The sequence below is a fragment of the Ambystoma mexicanum genome, chromosome 6q (assembly GCF_040938575.1).
Source record: "Ambystoma mexicanum isolate Mex_15411 chromosome 6q, UKY_AmexF1_1, whole genome shotgun sequence".
Taxonomy (NCBI): Eukaryota; Metazoa; Chordata; class Amphibia; order Caudata; family Ambystomatidae; genus Ambystoma; species Ambystoma mexicanum.
The window spans coordinates 235,780,305-235,806,317 of record NC_090937.1 but is presented as its reverse complement, the minus strand read 5'-3'; the positions used below and the strand labels follow the sequence as shown (position 1 = coordinate 235,806,317).

Here is a 26,013-nt window from a genome sequence, read left to right as displayed (position 1 = left end):
CTTCTTGTCCTTCCTCGTCGCCACTGATGAAGTAATGGCAGACGAAAGGGTGATTAAGGTAAGTTAATTTATTAAGTAGACAGGGTAATCGTAACAATTATAAGACCCCATTTGGCGGTCGCTGAACTAGGCACTAAGTGACAGTCGGTGACCCTAATGCCTACGTCATAGCCTCGGGCATGCGAGGTGAGACCAGGGGAGGTTCCCCTCGAGCACCCAAGGCGCATACTGCTAGAATACAACACCATCCCACTTGTGGCGAGTAAGCAAAACAAAAGAGGTGATGGGTGGAAGGTTTAGAATTAATCTTAACCTCTGGCATTGCTTTGGGAAACCCTTCACACCTTCATTCGTCGCCTGCCAAACCATTGCAAAAAGGAAAAGACTATATGCAAATCAGGGTTGGTCCTACTCCAAAAGGGGCAGTCTAGCCCGAACTGCTTGGTCACATCCCTTCTGCATGAGACCACAAGCATCCCCAAACATGTTTTGACTTTTTGGGCCTCATTAGTGAGGAGTAGCTTGTATTTCTAGGTCCAGCAGGCAAAGGACCCACGTCTGGATATACCTGTCCCACTTGGGGTGACTACACAAAACAAAAGAGTTGATGGGTGGAAGGTTTAGAATGAATCCTAACCTCTGTCATTGCTTTAGGAAACCGTCCAGAGCATCGTTCTTCACCAGCAAAGCCCTTACAAAGGGGAAAGACCATATGCAAATTAGGCTTGGTCCCATCTCAGAAGAGGCAGTCCAGCCTTAACTGCTTGGTCACATCCCATCTGCACGAAACCAAAAGCATCAGCAGACATGTTTTCTGCCTTACTAGTGAGGATTAGCTTGGATCTCTAGGCCCAGCAGGCACGGATCCCACATCTGGGCACACCTGTTCCACATGGGGGGACAAAACGGTGATGGCTGAAAGGTTTAGAATTCATCTTAACCTCTGGCATTGCTCTGTGACCTAGCAGTTTGAGCTGGACTGCCCCTTTTTGGGTGGAACCTAGCCTGATTTGCAAATGGTATTTCCCCTTCTGTAGAACTTGGCAGGCTGAATAACGATGGTCTGTACCAAGTACCTGCCGGGATGAATGATGCAGTTTTCTATGCGTGGAATGCTGAGGGTGTGAGCTACTGAAGGTTCTTAGAGTAAACCTTATGGCTGCGTGAGAGGATATGCCAGAAGATGTCCATTACTTCTGCTTGCTTATTGGTGCCTATCCTGTTCCTACTGCATCTGTAACTACAAGAATAAAGACTTCCTTTTGAACTGGTGACCCAGAAGTACCTGAACCTCTGCTTCCTCAACACACTTCTTATCTTCCAAGACAAAGCGGTAGTGAGGTACCAATTTGAGTGGGGGGAATAGAATGTTGACAAGAAGGGCTCCCGGTTAGTATTATTCGGCAAAACAGTGGTCATTGTATGAGGTGATGGAGGGAACATTTAAAAATGGTGCAATGTGGCTCAGTGTGGCATATATCAAGAGTAAGAGTAAGGAATGTATTAAAATAATATTACATGTGATTATCTCTGGCAGTCTACCCTTCCCCCTCAGCCAATCAGAAAACTCGAAACAGGGCTACGTATGCTGATACAAGTCTGCACCCTCCCCCTCATGTTGATGTCAACCCACACCACTCCAGAAGAAACACACTGCGTTTGGCCACCATGGCTCCATACCATCCCTCTTCAGCCCGACCTAAGGTTGCATTTATTTATTTTATTTATTATGCATTTATTAGGTGCTTATACAACAAGTACATTGTGTTTCAAAGCACCCACATGGCAACAGAGAGGGAACATGGGATTGAAAACAATGTATACACAGGAAGATAAAGACGAACCTACTAGGCCTTGTGAGTATTCAGAATGTGCAAGTGCAGAGAGAAGAGGGGAGGAGGGAGTGGGGGTAAGTGCTGGCATGTCCGTGCTCATGGGTGAGCAGCAGATATAACTGCCAAGTATAGTAAAGTTCTAGGGAAGCGTAGAGCTGCAATAGTGGGTAAGTGCAGGCCTACAGTGGGGTAGGCCAGTGGGTGCTGGACAAGTGCTGTGTGTGGGCAGAAGCTGAGGCGATTGGGTGTGGCAGGCCAGGAAGGATACATAAGGGCCCTGGACACCAATCATAGCAACTGTGAGGTTAGCAGAGGAGGGAAGAAGGGAAGGAGAAAGTGAAAAGGAAAGTCTTGAGGAGCTTCTGGAATTTGAGGAGGTCTGGCTCAAGATGAAGAGGGAGGGGGGAGTCTGTTCCACAAGAGGGAGCCTTCTGAAGCAAGAGATCATCCTACGGCGCTCTGTTTGGTGAAACGCTTCACATACAAAGAGTTGTTGTCAGAGGAATGTAGGGGTCTAGAGGGAGAATATTTAGTGATAGCAAGTTTCAGATAGCATGGTCCTCTGCCCCAGACAGCCTTGTGGATAATGCAGAGGGAGTTGAATTGAATCCGTGCAACGACCAGTAGCCAATGCAGAGTTTTTAGGGCAGGAGAGATGCGGTCCCTGGGTTTGAGGTCAGGGATAAGTCTTGCTGGCCTATTCTGGATTTGCTGGAGGGGTTGTAGTGTGGAAGAGGTTAGGTTCAAGAGATGGCTGTTGCAGTAGTCAAGCCTAGAGATAACCAGAGCTCTGGTAACATTGAGCCTGTTGGGTAAAGTAAGAAAAGGGAGACTCTTCCTTTGAGAAGGAAGAGTTGAAAGTTGGACTTCTTGGCAATGTCCTGGATGTGAGGGAGGAAGGAAGGGGAGAGAGGAGTCGAAGATGACTCTGAGGTTTTTGGGTTCAGATGAAGGAAAAGGAGGGGAGCCCATAGAGGATGGCCAGAGTGAAGGGAAGAAAGAGGGAGCAGGAGTCCCAATAGGAAGAATCTCAGTCTTGCTGGCATTGAGGCAGAGATCATTGGAAGTGCACCAGGACTGGAAAGCAGATAGGCAGTCTGGGATGATGGAAGAAGCAGGAGGGTCAGCAGGAAGTTTGGAGAAGAATTGAGTGTCATCTGCTTAGCATTAGAAGTTGAAAGAGGAAATGATGCGTGCCAGTGGAGCAAGCTAAGAATTAAAGAACCAGGAGGAGAGGTTTGAGCCCTGGGAGACACCACAGGTGGAGAGGATAGGCGAGGAGAAGGTGCCCAGAATAACCTGGAATGGATGGTCAGTTAGGAAAGAGGTCAGCCAGTCCAGCACCTGCACCGAGATATCCAGGGTATCATCGAGCATTATTTGAGGATGGAGTGGTTGACCGTGTCAAAGGCAGAAGGGAGGTCCAGTTAGAATTTTGAGATGCAAGCAGTTCTTGACAGGTGTTTAGAAGAGCAGTTTCCATGCGTCTGGATTCTCGGAATCCAGATTAATGGTTGTGGAGACCGCCAACGAGTTCGGCGTGTGAGGTGAGTTGAGGGAAAGCCAATTTCTCCAGGAGTTTCCCAAAGAAGGGGGTGATAGAAATAGGGTGGTAGTTAGCTGGACAAGTGGGGTCTGCTGAAGGTTTTTTCAGGAGAGGGCACACAAAGGAGTGCTTGAGGGGGGAGGGGAAAGATCCAGAAGCAAAAGAGTGGTTGCAGAAATCAGCAAGAGTGGGGGCAAGAGAGCCAATGGTGTTGTTGATGGTTCTGGAGGAGCAAGGGGACACATGTTTGGAGGAGACCTTCATAGAGCAGACAACTCTGGTGACCTCATCAGAAATGACAGGGGAGAAGGAGGAGAGAGAGGAATAAGGAGAGTGGGAGGCAATAGGAGGCAAGGGGAAGGGGTTGGGGGGGGAGGGTAGCCAGGGTGTTCAGTGTGTCCAGAATTTTTGTGGTGAAGTGTACGGCCAGTTCGCTGCAGAGGGCCTGGGAAGGAAGAGGTGGAGACTGCAAAAGGGTTGGCTAGTTCCCTGCAGATTTTAAAGAGTTCAGCCGTGTTGTAAGATGCACCACATACCCATGACTGTATGTGGGCCCTTTTCTTGGCACGGATGTGGAGTCTGTGTTGCCTTTGGAGAAGGCAGCAGGCCAGTTTGTCAGAGGGTGAGCCTGAGATTTGCCACTTCCGTTCTGCAGCTCTGCACTTGCGTTTCAGGGCTGCAATTTCAGAGTCGTACCAGGTATTACGCTTAGAGGCAGGTTTCAGGCGGATTCTTATGACTGGGGCAAGAATGTCCAGAGTGGTAGTAATGGCCAGATGGGGGCTGCTGAGAGCAGAGTCAGAGGTAGAGTCACGGGTGGTGGGAGGGGGGATGAAGATGGATGAGAAGGCAGCAGCTGACACTTGTTTCATCAGACGGATGTTCGTGAACGAGGTTGGCAGGGCTGGAGGAGGTGCAGCCAGAGGGCCAAGGTGGCCCAGGTTAGAAGAGAGGAGAGAGTGGTCTGACCAGGAGAGAGGTGATCAGAGGGGAGGGTGAAAGCCCAGAGTGGATGAGTGGATTTATTATAATACCCAGTGGGTTCTTTCAGTTGTGAGAAATCATGTATTAGTGCCCTGCGTTGAATCCTGGGAGTTAGTGACATTTCCTTAAAGATAGTCTCCACAATTCATATACTTCCCGATTGTATTTTATTTATTTATTTGTAAGTTGCCAAAACCCGCAGACATCAAGGCGCACCAAAACATAAACATAAGGCCACATACAACTAGAGACGGGACTCAAAGAAGTCCTATATATGCGCACGGACCTAGTTATAAATTACTCAAATAAGACCATCTTTAGCTTGCGACGAAATGTGAGAGAATTATTTTCTAGTCTCAAATCGAGGGCAAGTGAATTCCATATTTTAACCGACATAGCTAGAAAGGATTTACCTAAGCCATTAGTCTGCTTAAAACATAGAGCTTTCACCAGGCCTGTGCTGGAGGAGTGAAGTGATCTAGTTAGAACATAGAGAAAAATGATAGCTCTAAGGTAGGCAGGTAAAGCAACATAAAGACAGTTGTGCACCAACACCGCTGCTTGAAAAGATATACGAGCAGCAATGGGGAACCAATGAAGATCCTGTCTTCTTGTAGAGATACGTTCCCACCTCGATTCGCCTTTTACAATTCAGACTGCATCATTCTGAGTGGTTTGGAGTTTGGACAGGCATTTCTTGTTAGTTCCAATCAGGAGCTAGTTACAATCATCAAGTGTAGACAGAACTATGGCCTGATAAATGGAGCCACACTTCTTAGAAATAATTGGCTGTATTTTCCTCAACAGGCGAAGATAATATAAGCAGTTTTTGGATACCTGATTGGCATGGAAATCGGCAGCAAGTGAAGAGTCGTGATACGTGCCAAGTATTTTAACTCTTTCGGTGCTGAAGTGCCTTATGTTTCCAAATGAAGGCCCCAGGCAGTCTGGGAAATGTAGGTTGAAAAGGGCCGGGTATTAACGCTCTATGGGTATTGAGAGCGTGTTTCTCTCTGCCACTACTAACTCTGAGACAAATAAAAGAAATTTACAATTTACACGCACGCAAACACTTGAAATAGTTCTAGACAAATTGCAAAATTCCAGCAGGATAGATTACAAAAATAATAGCGAACTGCTAAATGCAAGGATCTTACTAAACAGAATTGTATTTATTGCTGGAGGTTGTAATTTAGGATGGGCTTTAATTACCCCATATTATGGCCTGTATAATACAATGTAGGGATATGTTGGCGAGCAAAGGCATTGAGATTGTTCTGGACTCTAAAGCCAAGATTTGCCACCGACATGACTCCTGGTTCGACCCACTTGGGACAGCTGTGGAAACCATGATGAAAACTGTTTGAGATGGTGGCAGGAAGGGTCTTGTTGGAGTGGTCCAGTTGAACCAGTTAATTTACATGAACCCTAGTGAGTTAGAGCACTAATTTCAGAAGAGAGAACTGATGCAGGGGATTTCCAGGGAGGCAAAAGATCATCTTTATGGCTGCATGATACCTTACGTCTCTAGTTGGGGATGCTGGTATTGGGTTCCCAATGCTCAAGTTGATTTGATGGAATGTGGCTGGCCTGAAAGATAAAATTATACATTCAGAATGGGTTGAATACATTACAGGTTTTGACATCATCTGCCTGCAAGAGACATGGACCGAGAAGTTGGATCCAGTCGCAGATTTTGTATGTTTTTTTTCAAAAGCAAATAGAAGGGGGAAATGGCATTTCTGTGGTGCTGTTGTAACCATGGTCAGGCAGTCAATACTGTTTGAGATTCTGAGGGTTGAGGGAGGGAGCAGGCATACTGAGGCAGTGGTTCTAATATCAGTCCACAATTTACATGGTTTATTGGTGGTGAAGGTTTATTTTCCTCTCAGAAATCTTTAAGGTGTCAAGGTATCTGGAAGAATGCCAAATTGGGGCTGAGGATCAGTGTAGAGAAGGACAGACTTAATTGAATTTTAATTGAATTTGAATTGATATTTTGTTTCTATCGCGCTCATACGCAAGTGCTTCAGAGCACGGCAAGGGAGGGGAACAGAGGAGAACAAAACAACGATCTTACTAGGCCCAGTGACATTGAGAACACACAAGTGCATGGGGAAGGTGAAACGTGCAAGGAAGGGGGGAGAAGTGGAAAGTAAAGTGTGGAGCGAAAGGAGAACAGAATAAATAACAATAAATAAATAATAAAAGCAACAAAGTGATAGTGCAGCCAGCAAGTGGCAAGTGCTGAGTTTAAGACAGCAGACAGGGTAGGTCAGATAAGTGCAGGAAGAAAAAAAAGGGGGGGAACTGTATGGGTACAGATACAGTCCCCAGTGCAAGGGGTGGTCCAGAGTTAGTGCGGGAGGGTGGCAGGGTGAGCAGGAACCTGGACCCGGAGGACAGAGCATGGCCAGGTGCACGGTGCCAGGAGAGAACAGATCAGCAGGGGAGAGGAGGGAGGCAGAAGCAAAGAGGAAGGTCTTGAGGTGCTTCCGGTACCGGAGATGGTTCTCCTCAGGTTTTAGAGTGGCAGGGAGGCTGTTCCAGAGGCAGGCACCAGTCGAAGACAGAGGTCTACCCCAAGCTAATTTCTTTGAAAAATGACTGACCGTGAGGGAGTTAGAGGTAGAGGAGCGAACAGCTCGAAGGGGAGGTATTTGTGGAGGGATAGCTGATGGTATTTTGGACCCTGGCCCCAGAAAGCCTTGTGGACAATACAGAGGGTTTTGAATTTAATCCTTGCATCACTGGGAGCCAATGCAGAGATTTCAGAGCTGGAGAGATACGATCCCATGGCTTGAGGCCAAGGACAAGTCTTGCAGTCCTGTTCTGGATTAGTTTCAGAGGGTGGAGAGTAGAGGCAGGTACGTTTAGAAAGGTTGTTTCTAGGCTGTTACAAAAGTCCAGCCTAGAGAGAACCAGAGCTTGGGAGACAGTGAGCTTCTGGGGGAAGGAGAGGAAGGACAGAGTCCCTCTGAGGAGGTGCAGTAGGAAGTTTGACTTTTTAGAGCCATCAGAGATGTGGGTGGAGAAGGAAAGTGTGAAATCAAAGATGACCCAGAGGTTCTTAGAGGGTAGGAGGAGGGCCAAGGGAGGCAGGCCAGAGAGTGAGGGGGGAAAGGATGGAGAAGGTGTGCCAATGAGGAGGATCTCAATCTTGCTGGCATTCAGACAAAGATCATTGGCGGAACACCAATCTTGAATGGCAGTAAAGCAATCAGAGATGAGAGAGGGAGAGGAGGTGGCTGAGGGCAGCCTGAAGATGTGTTGGGTGTTGTCAGCGTGGCACTGCAAATTTGAGCAGAAAATGGCAATGCAGTGGGCGAGAGTTGCCAGGTATTGGTTAAAAGCCAGTGCAAGAGGTTAGACCCCTGGGGAATACCACATGTAGAGAGGTAGATAGATGATAGGAAGGACCCCAGTATGACCTGGGAGGGATGATCAGAAAGGAAAGAGGTCAGTCAGGCCAGAGCCTGATCAGTGATACCCAGGTTATCATGGAGACGGTTGAGCAGGATGGTATGGTTGACCGTGTCAAAAGCAGAAGAGAGAGTAACAATGTGGCATACCTGCCAGGAATTGTTTAAATAATAGGCAGGGTACAAGGGGTGGAGAGCTTGATCAGCTGTTAAATGAGTATAACCTGGTGGAATTAAATGGGAGAGTGTCGGATGACTGCGAGGAAAAAGCTCTACATTCATTGATTATTGTGTGATTAGGAGCTATATGGTCCCTTGGGTCTCGCACTTAATGGTGGGTAAACAGTGTAATAGTGTTAATTTTCCTTTGTGCCTGGAGTTATTATATCCCAGGCAAGCTCTGGAACTTGAGGTTGATCGTCATAATGAAGCCCATGTAGCACAGGTAGCGGTCAGACGGTTGAGTCAGAAGCCAATGAATGGTAGTATGTCCTCCACTACAAGAGGTGATGTTATAAAGAAATATAATACTTTACCCGAGGGGGGTACTGCGTTGATTGAATGTTACGAGGCACTAATCGTGGGAATAAATAATGAATGAAGTAAGTTATGCAGGCAATATAATAATGGTAGGACTTGGGTAAAAGGTGCATTCTGGCTTGACCATGAGTGTAGGAAAACAAAAGGGGAAATCCATAAGGCAGTGAAGGGAGGTGGTTTGATTCCTTTTAAGAGGAATTATAAAAGGCTGTTGAGAGGGAAACAGAGATTTTGTTATGAGACAATGGGAACAGATGGAGAAGGCGTTCTCACTAATGATTATAAGTTATTGTGGAGGCCGCTTGCCAGGGGTTTTGAACCATCGCTGAATATGACTCTGACCCGGGCTCAATTTGTTTAGAATGGTGGGCATCCCATTTTTCTAATATTCTGTTTGACCCTGAGCAGGCGGGCAAGGTCGCTCTGAAGGAAGGGAGGTCAGAAATCTCATAGTTCACCACGGATAGATAGTGGCCTGTGTGAAAACGTTACCTTCCAGTAAAGCGGCCGGACCGGATAGCCTGAGAACCGATTATTTAAAATGGTGCCAAGATCTATTGGCCCCATCTTTTTTAAACATTGTAATGCTATTGTGTTGACTGGCAAAATTCCCAATTCTTGGAACAAAGCCATAATAGTCCCAATTGTTAAAAAGGGATCCACGAAGGACTCACACTGTTACTGGCCCATTTCCCTAAATATTCTGCACATGTTTGAAAACCAGATTAGGGGATTGTGCTGATTCTAATAACATTTTGCACTCCTTGCATGCAGGGTTTAGGGAAGGGTTTTCTACGATGGACTATTGTTTGATCTTAAATGTTTGAATTGAAAAATATTGTAAGGTTAGAGGAAGTAGACTATATGTAACATTCTCCGATCTTGAAAAGGCCTTTGACTCTGTGGACAGGGACGTTATGTCGAAAAGGCTGAAGGCTCTGAAGGTACCTAATGGTTTGCTGCAGATGATAATAAATTGCTATACGAATACTCATGCGGTAGTCCCGAGCAACAAGGCTGGGAGTTCTACGGATTGTATTACTAACCGCGGGTTAAAGCAAGGATGTTCATTAGCCCCCCTTTAATTATACTATTTTTAGCCAATTTTAACCCAACATTATTGGGGTCTAAAGTTCGCTGCCTGGTCCCAAGAAAGATTTCTTTTGCATCTTAACTATATGCTGATGATGCTGTTTTAATCGATTCGACACCAGGAGGTCTGCAACAAAGTGTAAAACATGCAGCCAATTACTTTGATAGCAATAAGCTGAAGCTATGAAGTTAAATATGAATAAATCTGAAATTGGGGTTTTTGGGAAAGGGGGAAAGAAAATTGTTTACCACTGGTCCTTAGATGGTGCGAAGATTGGAGGTGGTGGATTCCTTTTGTTATCTAGGTGTTATGTTTGCAAAAGGTAGTAAGTGGGCGAAACATCTAGATATGCTACATAAGAAAGCTACACTAAGGGTGGGGGGACTCCTAAGATTCTACCATAGATTTGGTGATGGTAGTCTTAAAAAAATGCCTAGAGGTATATACGAGGAAGGTGGGGACCGTTTTGTTAATCCAAGTGAAATCTGGGGGCACTCTAAGGCTGGAGGATTTACAGAATAATATTTTGAAAAAATTACTTGTCCTGTCACCAGGCACACCCAATAGTGCTTTGCGACTTGAAATGGGGGCGTCAAAAATTGAAACTCAAGCCAGGTTTAAGTTTAGTTTCTTCTTCATGAAAGTTTACATGGGGGAAATGGTGAATCCAAATTGCAACTAGGAATTTAGTGACTTTGCATGCTCTTGACGCTGTCAGGGGTTAGGTGGTACTCTGAAGGCTGTAAACTGTTCAGGAAGTGGGGATTATCTAATGGCATCTACTTTGAATTCATTGGGTCTGTTCTACACTTTGAGACGTGACAGTTTCTGTGGGAGAAGACTTAGTACATTTCCAACACCGGAAACTCAGAGGACAGTCACGATACGATTGATCATTCTTCCCCTGAATGCGGGACGGGAACGAGGACTTGGTCTAAAATCTGCCATTGCAATATGGCCGCCCAGGAAGATTTAAGTCATTTTTTATTGATTTGTAGTGTTAAGCTGCTAAAACCACATTTTATCAAGAACAAAATCCAACATTGTGGGGAGGCTATGTGGTACATTATGAAGTGTAATGATGCTGATTTTATGAATAACTTGTGCGATTATGTCAAGTGTGTCATGTCACGTTGTGCTAAAATTATGTATGTCTAGGCTGTACTACGGAGACTACCCAGAATCAGTCTGGGACAAAGGCTGAGCCATGAATGGTATGTCATAGGTCGAGGGTCGGGGTTTAAAATGTGGGGATTGATTTTATTTGGTTTTTATCTTGTGTTGTTTGCATTGTTGTTTTTAATGTTAATGGAGGAATCCGATTTAATAATCTTTCCAGATTTGAAAGAACTCTATTGTTTTCATGGTCAACATTTTATTCTTTTTTAAATAACTTTGTGTTCCGTCAGCATTTTTCTCTGGGAGCAAATGTGTTTTCAACAATGTGGTACTGCATGGATGTTTTGGCTGGATTGATATTACCAATAACTACCAGGCCTGCACAGTGACAGCTGATAATGGCCCCACTACCCTTACTACAGGCGATGGCTGGAGCTTCTGGGCAGCTTCCTGATGGTACGAATGGATAACCTGGTGATTATCAACAAATTAGAACGGATTTCGATCAGTCATCAAATAGTAAAATCAAGTTGAATTTTCAGAATGACCAGTAAGCATCCAGATAACCAAATCTCCATAAAAATGTTCTGCATGTAAATTTTGTTTGCATGCTTGATTATAGAGGATATCCTAAAACCCACACTCTATTTTACCCTGACATGGTCGCCCAATCTAATAAGGCACGTGACCATGCAGACCTTTTTTAAAGCAATATCACTTGCCTCCCTTTTATTACTACAGCTTCTACTGCTGCCAGGATTCGCCTGTTTAATATCAGGAAAATCCACCCTCGACTACCCCACTCCTCCGTTGCAAGTTTTGTATGTATGTACAGGATTTATAAAGCACAAACCCAGCCGGGAAGCCCACCGCACAGCATATACGGGACACACCCTGCGGTTTAAAAGCGGTAACAGAGAAGTGGGGTTGAGGAGTGGGAGCAGTGGACGGGGCGGGGGGGGGCTCCAGAGGGATAGAAGTAGAGTGGAAATGTTCCTTGGACGGGTAGGGTCTTCAGGTCCTTCCTGAAGTGAAGGATGGAGGGGTCCATTCGTATCTGCGTTTGTTACTTGTTCCAGACATGGTGCATAGCAAGAAAACGTGAGACTACTGTTTTTCCCTCTTACAGTTCTTTGTTTGCGTTCTGGCCTTATTGTGGCTTCTGGTGGTGCGCTGGCCTCTGGAGATAGACAGTTTCTTGGTGAGGTAAGTAGTAGCTCTGGTGCACAGTGACTTTGACTACTGTGCTAGCCTCGGCACGGCCTTCCCTCCACTTCCTCCTTCTGTTTGATAACATGCTCCACTTCATCACAAAAGCCCTGTATAGTCTTCTCGCCTCATCTCACTCTCCCCATCAGCTTGTCCATGCTGGCTGGCTAGCTTTGAGAAATGCTCACATATCCAATTCTTACTTTGAAGCCATCGAGGCACTATCCCTCACTAGTCTCCCCCGTGCCACCTACGCTCTAACTCCCTCATTAGTCTATCTGTTTTCAGTCCACCTGCTCATCTCTCTCCCTCCTTGCTCCTCGCCACTGCAACGTAAGACCCTCCCACGTCAGAAATGAGCACTACAATCCACTTGTTTACATCTGCACGGACGCTCCACCTCCTGAGCTTAGAGGGACGCCCTTCCTCTCCATGCCTACCCCATCCCTGGATTTACTGCACTCTGAACCTTGTACATATCCAATTGCCTTGGGCTACTATCTGCCGCGTGCCTTGTTCTGTCCATGGTGTATGTATTTTGCATTCCCTATCACCTGGTCAGTCATTCCATTGTGTTCCCTCTTATGTAAGGCCCCTGTTACAGGATTGCCCTGTGTAAGGTTGTTTCTGATGTAAGAGGTTCTGGTCAAACATCCTTGTTCCCAAATAAATGGATAAAAATACAAATACTATTCGATGGGTCAACGTCTAGTCATAGACATGGCATTGTGAAAACACACAGCCTGGGGGACAGCACATGCTGAATGAATGGACACCAAAGAGAACACATGTCCAATAAAAGTTGAAGTCGAATATTTAATGCATAAAAATCTGTTCTGTTCATAATAAAAGCACAGTCCCATAATACACATTCATTTTATAAATCTATATATATATTTTAAAACGAAGGCCTCATTTTCAGTTAGTGGTGATGGTATGAATATCAATTTCAGTGCTGAAACATTGACAAGTGCAAAAAAATGTAACAAAACTCATGAAAATCGATGTGCATGATTGAATTCGATGAAATGCCGCTTGGGCTTGAACCTTTGGTAATCTTAGCATCTATTTGGGTGTGAGCTCATTCTTATGATAACCTGAGAATCACGTGGAATGAAGGTGCCAGAGCTGCCTGTATATCAAAGTATAATATATTGTAGCACCAGCTGCTCACTATAACACTGTACAGGTAATGCGCGGGTGCACCCAATAAATATAACACCAAGAAAAATGCGTATCACTTTCTCTTTTGTTTGTAACACTGCAGCATTTGGTCCGCTTCATTGGCCTGATCTGAATCCTAAAAACCAATGTTCATTTTCGGTAAATTCTGCAAATTGGAAAACAATTTCTTTCAAAAGTGATCAATGCTGGAAGTTAATTTAAGTTGTTTCAAGAGTTCTTCAGTCTTGATGGGCTGGACTCCTGGATCAGTGTCGCCCACCCTCACTCCAAGTGAATGTCCCCTGCATAGAGGGTGATCAGCAGGATGATGGTAAACCCCGTTAGGAGCCCGAAATTCTGGATGGCGAAGTACAGGCCGTCGGTTTTCCGCCCGGTTATCTTTTCCTTCAGCATGTCATTCATTTCCGGGAACTGGAAGAAGAAAATGGGTCATGGTTAGTGCAACATTGCCATCTAGTGGAGAAAATATGCATGGTCGTTAATCTGCTATTTAGGAGACTTCTGAAGGTCAGCAGCTCCCAAAGCTCGAAACTGCACGAAAGATTCAAATGTAAACAGTTGTAACACCCAGAGAGCTCGATACGTTTGGAAATACCCAGAGCTGTCACAGGGTGAGGCAGGACCCGGGCATCTAATTTGGTGAGGCCCTTTTCCACTTGGCCAGCTGCGCCGCAAACAATCAAAGCGAGTAATCTCCATTTGAGTTTGTGTGGAAGAACCCAAATATGGTTTATTATTATGACTGCAAATCAACTAAACCAAAGCCATGTTTCTCTGCTGAAGAAAGGTTTATCCAAACTTATTTTTGTGTCATAGTGGGAGGGGGACTCGTTAATGTTAAGGGACTAAGCACCTGGAAGCAGGACCCAGGTCATGACGCACTTTGAAGTCCCCGGATGTGCTTTTCCACAGCATGGACACAAATGGCAAAGGTTTGGACTTTTGTGTAGGCATGGGAAAGCACTTGCCAGGCAAAGCCGTGGTGGTATTATCTGGCCATTGATAGTAGCAAGCGCAAAATAGCGTGAGTTACCTGGGTATCTAAAAGCAGTGCCTGACAAAAGTTTAATACTTATACACAAGCCAAACCTGTTGGCTTAGCCAAAACTTGGTTTTAACAGCACATCAGTGTGAATAAGATTGCTGATTGCAATGTAACAGCACCCTTTCTGGACTTCCACACTACAAGTCTGCCTGCAGGGGCTGTTGAGCCCGGCAGGTTGACCTGCCTGGTGCAACGGTCCCGGTAGGAAGACTTGTAAAGGAAGCACCGGCACCGTTAGCAACAGTGCTGGTGTTTCCGTGTCCCCACTCCCATGGAGTCCTATGGGGCTCCATGGGAGTGGGGACTAACATTTTCCGGCGCCTGAATACCCAATCCGCCTGGACTTGTAATGTCCGGGTGGCACCGCAAGGTAAGGCGCCAGAAAAGAGTTACGAGTTCGGCTGCAACCCGCCAGTAGAACCTGTGGGTTACCGCCGGACTCGTAATGAGGACCAGAGTGCTTACAAATCGAGTGGATAAAGGCAGGCCTGGTAAGACATTTCTTATGACACAAGTAGCTCGTTTACAACTCCAACTAATCCATTAACTCTTAGGAGACTGCTTTGAAAAAACACTGGCAGGCACTTGAGTTCATAGTTTGATGGTTAGGTGATATAATCTAAGCCTCCTTCTCAATCATGTAACTCCAGAAGGTAATTATTTTACATGTATGTTTATTCTTTAAGTTCATAAGTAGAGAAAGCACTGGGACATCCATCTGGTCCAGAATCTTATGTCCAACTCCATCAGTAGAACCTTGCATACCAAACCTACACCAACATTCCATCTAGAATCCCAGTGACATCACCACATCAACATTCCACCTAGAATGTTAGTAACATCACTGCCCTTCACCACAACACTCATAGCCATAATCAATCCACACAGATTATGACATATATGTCCTTCTCTTCAACCAATACAACACACCTAGCAATAATCAATCCCACACAGATTATGACATATATGTCCCTCTCTTAACCAACCCAATACTAATAGCCATAATCGGGCCCAGAACATGTCATGACATATGTCTCCCTCCCTTGCACTGACACATCACAACCCCCATGACATCACCCACCATGAGGATGGATGAACACCGCCAATAAATGTTCCGAACTAAATGGCTCATACCATCTCCGAACAGCTCCCAACTGAGCCCTTGTACTACACCACAATTCTAACCCATACTCTGTAAAATTGACAACACACACACACACACACACACAGCTGGAACTCAACCACAGGCCCTCCCCAAAGCCTGAAGGCACCCGCTATGAACCAGCTGAATAACAACAAAGGAGAACAGAACCCCAAAAATAAAGCTTATGACCAAACATCATCTGGCTTCCCTTTAACCTAGACACAGGATCTGGCAACCCCTTGAATGACCAGACCGCACCTAGCTGCCCTTACCCAAAACATATATCATCTAAAAACCCCTTAGTACCGCCATAGCAACACTAACAATCCCTAACTAGGCCCTAGACAGCACCTAAATAAACCTTAAATTAACAACAGCACCTCGCTGCCCAACCCACAACCAACAACACCTGACTGTCCTAAAATGCATATACCTTGCTACCCCACCTAACAGCATGTGGCCAGCATCTCACTGCCCCCTCTACACCCAGGCAGCATCTCACTGCCCCTAAAACAACCCACAACACCTCACTATCCCTACAACACCAGGCAGCACCTTACTGCCCCTAAAACAACCAGACAGCACCTCACTGCCCCCCAAAATAACCCAGACAACACCTCACTGCCCCAAAAACAACCAGACTGCACCTCACAGTCCCTAACAACACCAGACAGCTCCCAACTGCCCCTACAAACGACCAGACAGCACCTCACTGCCCCTAAAACAACCAAACAGCACCTGACTGTCCCTAAAACACCAGAGCACCTAACTCCCGGATGGACAGCTCCTCACTGCCCCCAAAAATGACCCAGGCAGCACCTCACTGTCCCTAAATACACCAAACTGCACCTCACTGTCCCTAAAACACCAGACCTCACCTCACAGTCCCTACAAACACCACCTCACTACCCTAAAACACCCAAAACACACCGAACACAACCAGACAGCACCTCACTAAACTCTAAAACAACCAGGGCACACTCGCATATGACCCTAAAACAACCAAACAGCACCGCACTGTCCCTAAATACACCATAAAACAACCCAAACAACACCTCACTATCCCTACAAACACCAGACAGCACCTCACTGCCCCAAAAACAACAGACAGCACTTAACTGCACCTCACAGTCCCTACCAACAACCAGACAGCACCTCACTGTCCCCAAAAATGACCCAGACAGCACCTCACTGTCCCCAACACACCAAACTGCACCTGACAGTCCCTTAAAACACCCGACTGCACCTCAATAACCTAAAGCCAACACAACACCTCGCTACCCCACCTACCAGCATGTGGCCAGCATCCAGACAACACCTCACTATCCATACAAACACCAAACAGCACCTCACTGCCCCTTAGACAACCAGACTGCATCTCACAGTCCCTAACAACACCAGACAGCTCCCAACTGCCCCTACAAACGACCAGACAGCACCTCACTGCCCCTAAAACAAACAAACAGCACCTGACTGTCCCTAAAACACCAGAACACAACCAGACCGCCCTCACAGTCCCAACAAACACCACCTCAGTGCCCTAAAACCCCCAAGACACACCAGAAACCAACCAAACAGCACCTCACTAAACTGTCCTAAAATACACCCGAAACTAACCAGACAGCACCACACTGTCCCTAAAAACCCCGGACAGCACATAACTGCCTGATGGACAGCACCTCACTGCCCCAAAAATTACCCAGACAGCACCTCACTGTCCCCAACACACCAAACTGCACCTGACAGTCTCTTAAAACACCCGACTGCACCTCAATAACCTAAAGCCAACACAACACCTCGCTACCCCACCTACCAGATTGTGACAACAACCAGACAGCACCTCACTGCCCACTAGACAGCACCTAACTGCCCCCAACAATGACCCAAACAGCACCTCACTGCCCACTGGACAGCACCTCACTGCCCCCAATGTTGACCCAGACAGCACCTAACTGCCCGCTAGACAGTACCTCACTGCCCCCAAAATGACCCAGACAGCACCTCACTGCCCCCAAAGATGACCCAGGTAGCACCTAACTACCCGCTATGTAGCACCTAACTGCCCACTAGCCTGCACCTTACTGTTCCTAAAAACACAGGCAGCATGCACACATAACCAGGGGACATGCCCCTACAAACAACAACCAACAGACGTCATGACACAAAGTTCTTGCACCGTAATGGCGCCAAAGTTCTTGCACCAGCGCCACCATCCCAGCATGTGCATACAGTGAAAGCACCTCACTGCCCGCAAAAGTACTGGTATCATCCCCACATAACCTGGGGTAATGCCCCTACGAACACGACAAACATAACACTGCAGGACAACATGTAAAACCCACAGTAAGCGATAACCCGCTCAAGTCCATGGCGCTAAAACCCTGCGCCAAACCCCAACATGTCCCTGAAATGCAAAACATAAAATGCATGGCCAGTAATTGTAAATGCAAAAATCTATGAAAGTGACATGGCGCTAAAGTCCCAGCGCCATACCCCCACCCACATGTCCATTTCAGCCAACCTGCAAGAAAACATTGCATACACAGCATTACAATGTCCCATGGACCCCACCCCCACGAGTCCATAGTGAAGACCCAAAAACATGTCCTAATAGCAGGCCACTTACATAAACACGACATCAGTACATAAATGACAGGCCATAAACTTCTAACATCAACCCAGAACCCAAACCATAATTGTACTAAACCCAGAGGCCACAACATGAATACAACAGCATTAACCAAATAAAACCGGCCTCACCAAACACATACCTCTATTTTGTGCCTTGTCAAATCCGTCATCACGTTACTTATTCCCCACTGGTCCGGATCCAGCGGCCGCCACCTTGCCAGCCTTCTTGTGAAATCCCCTGCAAGTGGCAACCACCGCCTTCCATTGCACTCACTGTAGGCGTCCATACATCCAGACACGATCATTAAGCTTCCCTCCATTTCCAGTGATAAATGAGTTCTCACCTCAATGCCATCCATTCCCACCAATTGTGCCAAAAAGTCGCTTATTTCATTCCTGCCCTGACTGTTTGTCACTGAGGAATTCTTCCTGGAACTATTGCCAAACACCCTCGGGTATGCGCACTCCCCATCAAGTGTGACCGCAGGAAATTCGGATTGTTTTGGTTGTAGTTCCGACATCTCTCTGAGGCCGTGCATCACAGAAAGAGGTTGTAGTTCCGACACTTCTCTGAGGCCGTGCTGCGCAGGAAGAAACATCCCTTCCTGACATTGTTGTATGGCCATGACATTCGCTGACGAGCGCGCACCACAGCGCCACCTACAGGCTGCAGGGGCAGTTAACACTCTGACGCCAAGAAAGTCCTCAAAACGCGATCGGAAACACTCTGTTTACAGGAGCTGTAACCCTCGTCACTCCAAAATTCAGCAGCTCACCTCCTCTGGTCGGGGGGGGGGAACCCGCCCCAAAATCCTGCCACGGAAGATTGCGCGGGGCCAGAGTATTTCGGCCCGCCTCAGCTCACCAAGTTCCACATCCACCAGTGCACTGCACTCCGGCTGCACTCGCCTCTCACCCTTCCGGCTCCGGACCCAGGGGCACACAGCACCCCTGCTGCGAATCACCGGGCTCACCAGCAGGACCAGACCACCCACACCGGACCCGGGGCACTGGACAACGTCCTCTGCTGCGGATGACAGGAGTCTACCAACCAGCACCAAAACCAACGCTGATACTTCAGCAAACAAAGAGAGGGACCAAGACCCGAACAGTCCAAGAAGCGTCCGGACCAGCAACAGTCCTCCTCTCTGGTCAGAGCCCCGCCGGGTGGGATCTTGAACTGGAGGCAGTGTCTTCTCCAGCTGTGCTGCCCCCTCCGCTGCAGCCCCGAACCTCGTCGCCCATCCTGCAGCTCCTTGATGCTGGATGGATGTCACCCTGGAAGTCAGTGCCTCTCACTTACTGCCCCTTCCCAGCAGTTCCATCCTCGTCGCCAGTGACCTCTCCTGGCACCGCCTGGACTCTGGGCCACCTCAGCCCGGGCGCCGGCTGTAATCCGGACCTTCCAGGCGCTGGGCCACCTCCCCTGGCACTGCCTGGACTCTGGACCCTCCGGGTCCCCGACCTGGACCACTGTATTGGACCCCACTGCACCGCCCGGCCTGCAGCTCCTTGTTGCTAGATGGATGTCACCCTGGAAGGCAGCGCTCCTCACCGACTGCCCCTTCCCAGCATCCCATCCTCGTCGCCAGTGATATAATCTAAGCCTCCTTCTCAATCATGTAACTCCAGAAGGTAATTATTTTACATGTATGTTTATTCTTTAAGTTCATAAGTAGAGAAAGCACTGGGACATCCATCTGGTCCAGAATCTTATGTCCAACTCCATCAGTATAACCTTGCATACCAAACCTACACCAACATTCCATCTAGAATCCCAGTGACATCACCACATCAACATTCCACCTAGAATGTTAGTAACATCACTGCCCTTCACCACAACACTCATAGCCATAATCAATCCACACAGATTATGACATATGTCCTTCTCTTCAACCAATACAACACACCTAGCAATAAGGGAACCGGTTTGCATGATCAGGGGAGGCAGGTGGGCGCATGTGAATCCATGAAAGATACCAATGCTGGAGAAATGGAGTTACAGGTAAGAAACTATTCCCTTCTCCAGCATTGGATCTTTCATGGATTCACATGCTTTGAATAGATTACATAGCAGTACTACCCCCAAGAGGAGGTGTGCATGCAAACCCATATACTTTCTTCGCAAAAGGCCGTTCCCTAAGATCATGTATACATCAGTAATAGTTTACATAGGAAAAAACGGACCACATACAGTCATAAATTCCACAGGATGCAACCCCGCAGCCGGGGCTTACCTTACTGGAATAGGTGTCGAAGCACCGCCTGTCCCATCCGGGTGTCTTCGGCATGTTGCTGCGACAGGCAGTAATGGCGGGTAAAGGTGTGTGTAGTCGCCCAGGTAGCCGCCATGCAGATGTCCCCTAGAGGGACTCCGGCCCACAGTGCCGTCGACGATGCCGCTGCTCTAGTTGAATGAGCTCTTGGCCGTCGTAGAAGAGGCTTCCCTGCCCTGGAATGGCAGTACGAAATGGTAGATGACACCCATCTTGATAGTCCTTGCTTTGAAATGGCTTTTCCTCTAGCACCCAACCCATAGGCCACAAACAGCTGTCTCGTTTCTCTGAACGGTTGCGTACGATGAAGATAAAACTTGAGAGCCCTTTTTACATCCAATGTGTGTAGCATGCGTTCCGCTCCCGAGCATGGCTCCGGAAAAAACGTAGGCAACACGATAGAAGAGTGTTTATGAAACACCGAAGGAGCTTTTGGTATGAACTGTGGGTTAGTGGCTAGGACTACCTTGGTCTTGAAAAATCGTAAGTATGGTGGGTCCACCATTAGAGCCTGAACTTCTGAAATACGTCGGGCTGAAGTGATGGCCACCAGGAAGGCACCGCAAGGTAAGGCGCCAGAAAAGAGTTACGAGTTCGGCTGCAACCCGCCAGTAGAACCTGTGGGTTACCGCCGGACTCGTAATGAGGACCAGAGTGCTTACAAATCGAGTGGATAAAGGCAGGCCTGGTAAGACATTTCTTATGACACAAGTAGCTCGTTTACAACTCCAACTAATCCATTAACTCTTAGGAGACTGCTTTGAAAAAACACTGGCAGGCACTTGAGTTCATAGTTTGATGGTTAGGCTTGAAAAAGCCAGCTCAAACAGTTACCATGAAGAAGTGTTTTGAGCAAGCTGGGGCAGGAATGGATTTATGGATTAGCAAGTTCATGGGCAGTCAATGGGTGGGCATATAACCAACCAAACAACACCTACACACTGCCCCTCCTCATTTGCCATTCCTCCATATCTTCACTCTAATAAAACAGTGATTGGCTTGATTGCCCAAACTAAAAAGAGTGTTTTCCAGGAGGAGGATATAACCTTCACAACTCACAAGTGCCCAATGATGGGGCATTTTGGTATGCTGCTCATTTCAGGTTTTGTGTCACAATCAATTACTTCAATGCGACAATTTTTATCGCATTGAAGTAATTGATGTTTGCTAAAGGTGAGTCGTGAGTGTGGATGACTTATTTATTAACCGCTGCCAAGGATGAGAGCAACCCACCTCTGTTGTGCTGCTAATATATGTTATGTTCTTAGTTTGGATGGAAAATAAGGTTCTGTTGTAAGTTGAACAGGAGCACAGATAGCACTGCGCGACGGACCTCCCTCGCTCGGCTGGCTCAGTGACAGAGCCGATCGGCTCGGTGGGGCAGGCTGAAATCTGCCGTAATGCCAGGCAGCCTACCAGTCTGATGACAGCAAGTCGGCATGCGTGACGTTCTAATGAGAGGCACACCGCACACCAGCCAGCAGCAGCCCAGCACTTAAGACAATGCAGCGTTCCCCCTGCCTTTGTCCATTAACCCGCACAGCACAGCATTATAGTATATACATGCGCCGAGGGAAGTCATGTGACATGATGTGGCTGTCAGTCACTGTGCTCGGCGCATGTACATACTATGATGTGTGTGCTACTAACGCACACAGAGGCAGGCGCTGGTGCGGCCCCGCCCACCATGGAAACAAACAAATGGCATGAGGCGTGAACCGCCAATCAAGCGCTGACGGCAGCCGCGGCGGTGGTATCTGCCCCCAGGGGAGGACTGGCACCTTTTGGCCTGAGGGGCAAGCACTACATGGTGGTCTGGGCAAATCTATTGGTGGTTCCCCTAACCGGCACCACATCTGCTGCACCTTCCACCATTACCCCCGTAAAGCCGTGGTGGCCATATTTTGCCGGGTACCCTGGAGGAATGGCTAAGCCTGAGAGCAGAAGGCAAGGGACTAACCCACTGCTGCTTATTCCCACACTTTGTTTACAAGGCTATAAAGGAATGTGAAGGCCAAGTACTCTGTAGAGTGTGCACGAATCAATGGTTTAGACTAGTAGACTACACTGTGGATCCATATGTAGCCCAAACATTGATTATTTGTGTAATGCCCACCATTGGCTGCATTGCACTTTAGCTTGATTATGGAACTATCGATTGTGACCCAGGATTCTCTCTTAACAGAAAAGTTAAATTAATTATTTACTACATTTACTGATGTAGACCTGTTTTTAAGCCTATTCTGAACATGTATACGGTCACCTTTTAACAAATACAAACTGCACAGTAAAATATATGGTTACTTAAAGCAGACTGGCCTGTGGGCCCATATTTGTTTGTGTCCTCTGGTGAGCCACCCAATCTTGACTGTTCAAGATGCCCCTGCACCCATGTATTCCTAGCACATACTTGGCGCTTATAAAAAAAAATAAAAGCATTGCTTTACTTTCTATGCAAATCTATGGGAAATCTGTAATGAAATACACACCCCACTCCCACGCCCACGCCGTCACCGGACATGCATCATTACCCACCAGCTTAGCATATTGCTTTCATCCGAATCAGCCCTTCTGACAGAGCCATGAAGGAACTTCTTTCAGTGAGGCATTTTGAATTAAAGAAGCCCTTCTTTAAATATGCAAGTATAGAAGTAAGCACCCAGTATCAAGGATATTATACCGAGCCATTCTTCTCTTCATTCCAACCAGCATCCCCTTCTCTACCTATCACTGCTGTCAGCTCTCCCCACAACTCTCCAACAAACTTCCCCCATCCCATTCGGATATCAAACCTCAGCAGAGCATTCACACCAGATGCAGGCCTGAAGAGGGGTGTCATGCCATGCACACCTTACTGAAAAGGGCCAGCACAGGAAGGGATGACACAGGCGGCAGAAAGGTCTGGGGACAAGTAGTAGGAGAACCTAAGCAGCAGGGGAGATGTGGCGGGTCTGGAGAAGAGGAAGAGAGCTGGAAAGTGTGAGGAAGGAGTGAAGTTAAGATGGGGAAGTAGAACAAGCAGTGGGGGAAGCAGGAAAGAGGAGGAGAGATGGGGAGGAAGAAAGAACTGAGAAAGAAGGAAAGAGACTGTGCTCCACTTATTTGCATATATATTGCATAGGAGTTCGCAACAAGAAACATATGAAAATGTTTGTAGAGACGTACACTCCAATATGGACTGTGGGTCACTACATCACCTTATTGTGAATGTTTACATTTTTTTTTAAACTAAGAATGCTGCCACATTTGTTGTATCCTAATCTGGAAAGACCTTTCTAATAAAAGAAAGCCAATGCAGGTGAATTGGCAAAGTAAAAGCCACAGCCTCTGAGGGCTTGCTTCCCTTCAGCAAGGGGAGAGTTGCTCTGCATGTCTCTCTGTGATGGCAGATTTCCCACATCTCAAAAGCAGGACCACAGGCCCTCATTACGACCCTGGCGCAAAGCGAAAAACGATGGCGGTAAACGATTACCGCCATCGTCTTCCGCTAGGGCCGATTACGACCCGTGACCGTAAACTACGATGACATTAGCGGCATCGTAGCTAACGCTGCCGCTGACTGCGCCAAGGGCGCGCGCACGCGAACATCCACACCGTACTTAGCGCCATGGCGGAAAGGTACGCGAATGCCGACCCAAGCGGACATGCCCCTAACGCCATCACCCAGCCCGTTAAGTACCTTACCGCCATGGTGCTAATTACGCCATCGCGAACCAACCGTAAAGGGCCATGTAAAGTGAATGCAGCTGCCACAGGTGCACAGAAACAGCACAGGTGAAGGCAATACAGACTCAGGAAGTACAAAAAGAGCACACCCCACCCCTTCCCACACCCAGTCACACTCCACAATGATACCAATAGGACTAGCAATGTTGGGGCAGGAGGACCTGATAGCAATGCGAGTGCTACAACAGCAACTACAACAACAACAACAACAACAGGCTGCACAGAGGAGACGCAGGAGGAGAAGGAGGGCAAGGCAGGCCCAGCAAGCTCCACCAGCACAGCCAGTGCCACCACGCAGGCAGCCCCCAATCCCACGCATCAGAGCCAGCCCATTCAACCTCACCGCTGAGCAGATTCACACCCTGTAACGACTGGACCGGGACACCATCACCACCATTGTGGACATGATACACAACGACATCGTCAGCATGATTGAAACACCCACTGCCACCCCCCCCTACTGAAGGTAGTGTCCGTGCTCCACTTCCTGGCCACAGGCACCTACCAGCACACAGTGGGGCACTTGCATGGCATATCACAACCATTATTCTCGCGTACACTGATGCAAGTGCTCGATGCCCTCCTCAAGCACACAGATGACCACATCTCATTACCACGGTCTGCCCAGGAGATTGCCAACACCAAAGTGGGTTTCCATGCACTGGCCGGCATACCTGGTTGCATTGGTGCCATTGACTGCACCCATGTTGAATTGGTGGTCCCACATGCCATGGAGGTACCGTACCGCAACCGTAAACATTTCCACTCAATCAACGTGCAAATGGTCTGTGACTCCAACAGGATCATCACACATTGTTCTGCCAGATACCCCGGATCAACCCATGATTCAATGGTCCTTCGGAACTCCACAATACCACGCTACATGGAGCGACATGCAGGCCCAAGATCCTACCTACTCGGTGAGTCTAATGTCATGAGCATGGAAATGCAAAGTGGTTGTTGAATGACGTACCAAAGCATATTTCATCTGGCAGATACAGGGGGGTGATGCATACGTCACATGGGTGCAACTAGCAGTAGCCAGATCATTCCCTGTGGCAGCACTGACGTCAACAGAGTAGTGTACACATTATGCCTGACCTAATCATCCCAACATGTGAATGAAAGTGTATCCCAAAAACGACACAACCATCTGCAAGTGCATTGTGCAAATTGTGACCGCATTGACCCTAAAGAAAACCACCAACATGCACGTTCCATTCACCAACTACTGAAAGGCCTGTCCACCACAACTGCGCACAAAGGAGGCACATGACAGACAGGAACATCAATGCACCACTACAAGACCCACAAACTGTCCCCATTGACACCAGTAATGCTCACTGGGGTCATAATGAGCCAGACATCAATGTTGCTATCATGTGAGCTTCAAGCTCACAGGACACGTGCAAGGTCACATGAATGACGGCCTGAACAGACACCGTGGATGGCCATTCACAAGGCAATCGTCCCCCCTGCATTGTGTTTTTGCATGCAAAACAGTACATGAGAGCCATGAACACATACTGGTTGCACAGTGTAAATCCATTAGCACAACTCTAATTGGTGCACAGTAACAGTCGGAATCAAGGCATGGTTGTGCGTCATGTTCACAAATCAATCTCGTTCCTGACACATTCATTTCTCACATTTTACAGGTGATGTGGGCTATCCCCTGAAGAGGTGGCTCCTCACACCAGTGCGGAACCCATCGAACCAGCATGAGGAGGACTACAACCGTGCCCATGCACGTACCCGTGTGGTGATAGAGCAGGCTTTTGGCCTACTGAAGGCACATTTCCGCTGCCTCAGCAGGTCTGGCGGGGCACTCCTGTACCGCCATGAGAAGGTTGCAAAGATCGTCATGGCATGTGTCATGCTACACAATATGTGCATCAGACGAAACGTGCCTCTGCCCCCTGACGCAGAACCACAACCACCTGATGATGGGGATGATGATGATGGGGATGGGGCAGCACCTCAGGGAGGCAGCGATGCACAGGAGGGGCATATAATGCGTCAGAATGTCATTGACCAATACTTCTAGCACACACAGCGTGTGTGTAACATATGGATGGCACTTGGGGCACTGTGTGTGTCTGGTATGTCAACACTGTGGACTGTAAAACAATAAAGCACACATACGCAATGAGCAATGTCCACACATTTCGTTTGTGAGAAATGAAAAAGTGTATTGTTCTTCTGAATAGGTATAACAGAACCCCTCCCCCTCCCCCCTGAACACTCCAACACACCCA

General features: G+C 47.5%; 1 protein-coding gene across 1 annotated transcript in view; it reads right to left on the bottom strand.

The window, feature by feature from the left end:
* Positions 1 to 12,544: 12,544 nt before the first annotated feature.
* The window catches only part of SLC39A8 (solute carrier family 39 member 8), a 238,445-nt gene continuing 224,976 nt past the window's right edge, over positions 12,545 to 26,013 (bottom strand). The window contains exon 9 of the mRNA XM_069630700.1: positions 12,545 to 13,344. Coding sequence (XP_069486801.1) covers positions 13,195 to 13,344 — 150 coding nt within the window. The 3' untranslated portion in view covers positions 12,545 to 13,194. The remainder of the gene's footprint in view (positions 13,345 to 26,013) is intronic.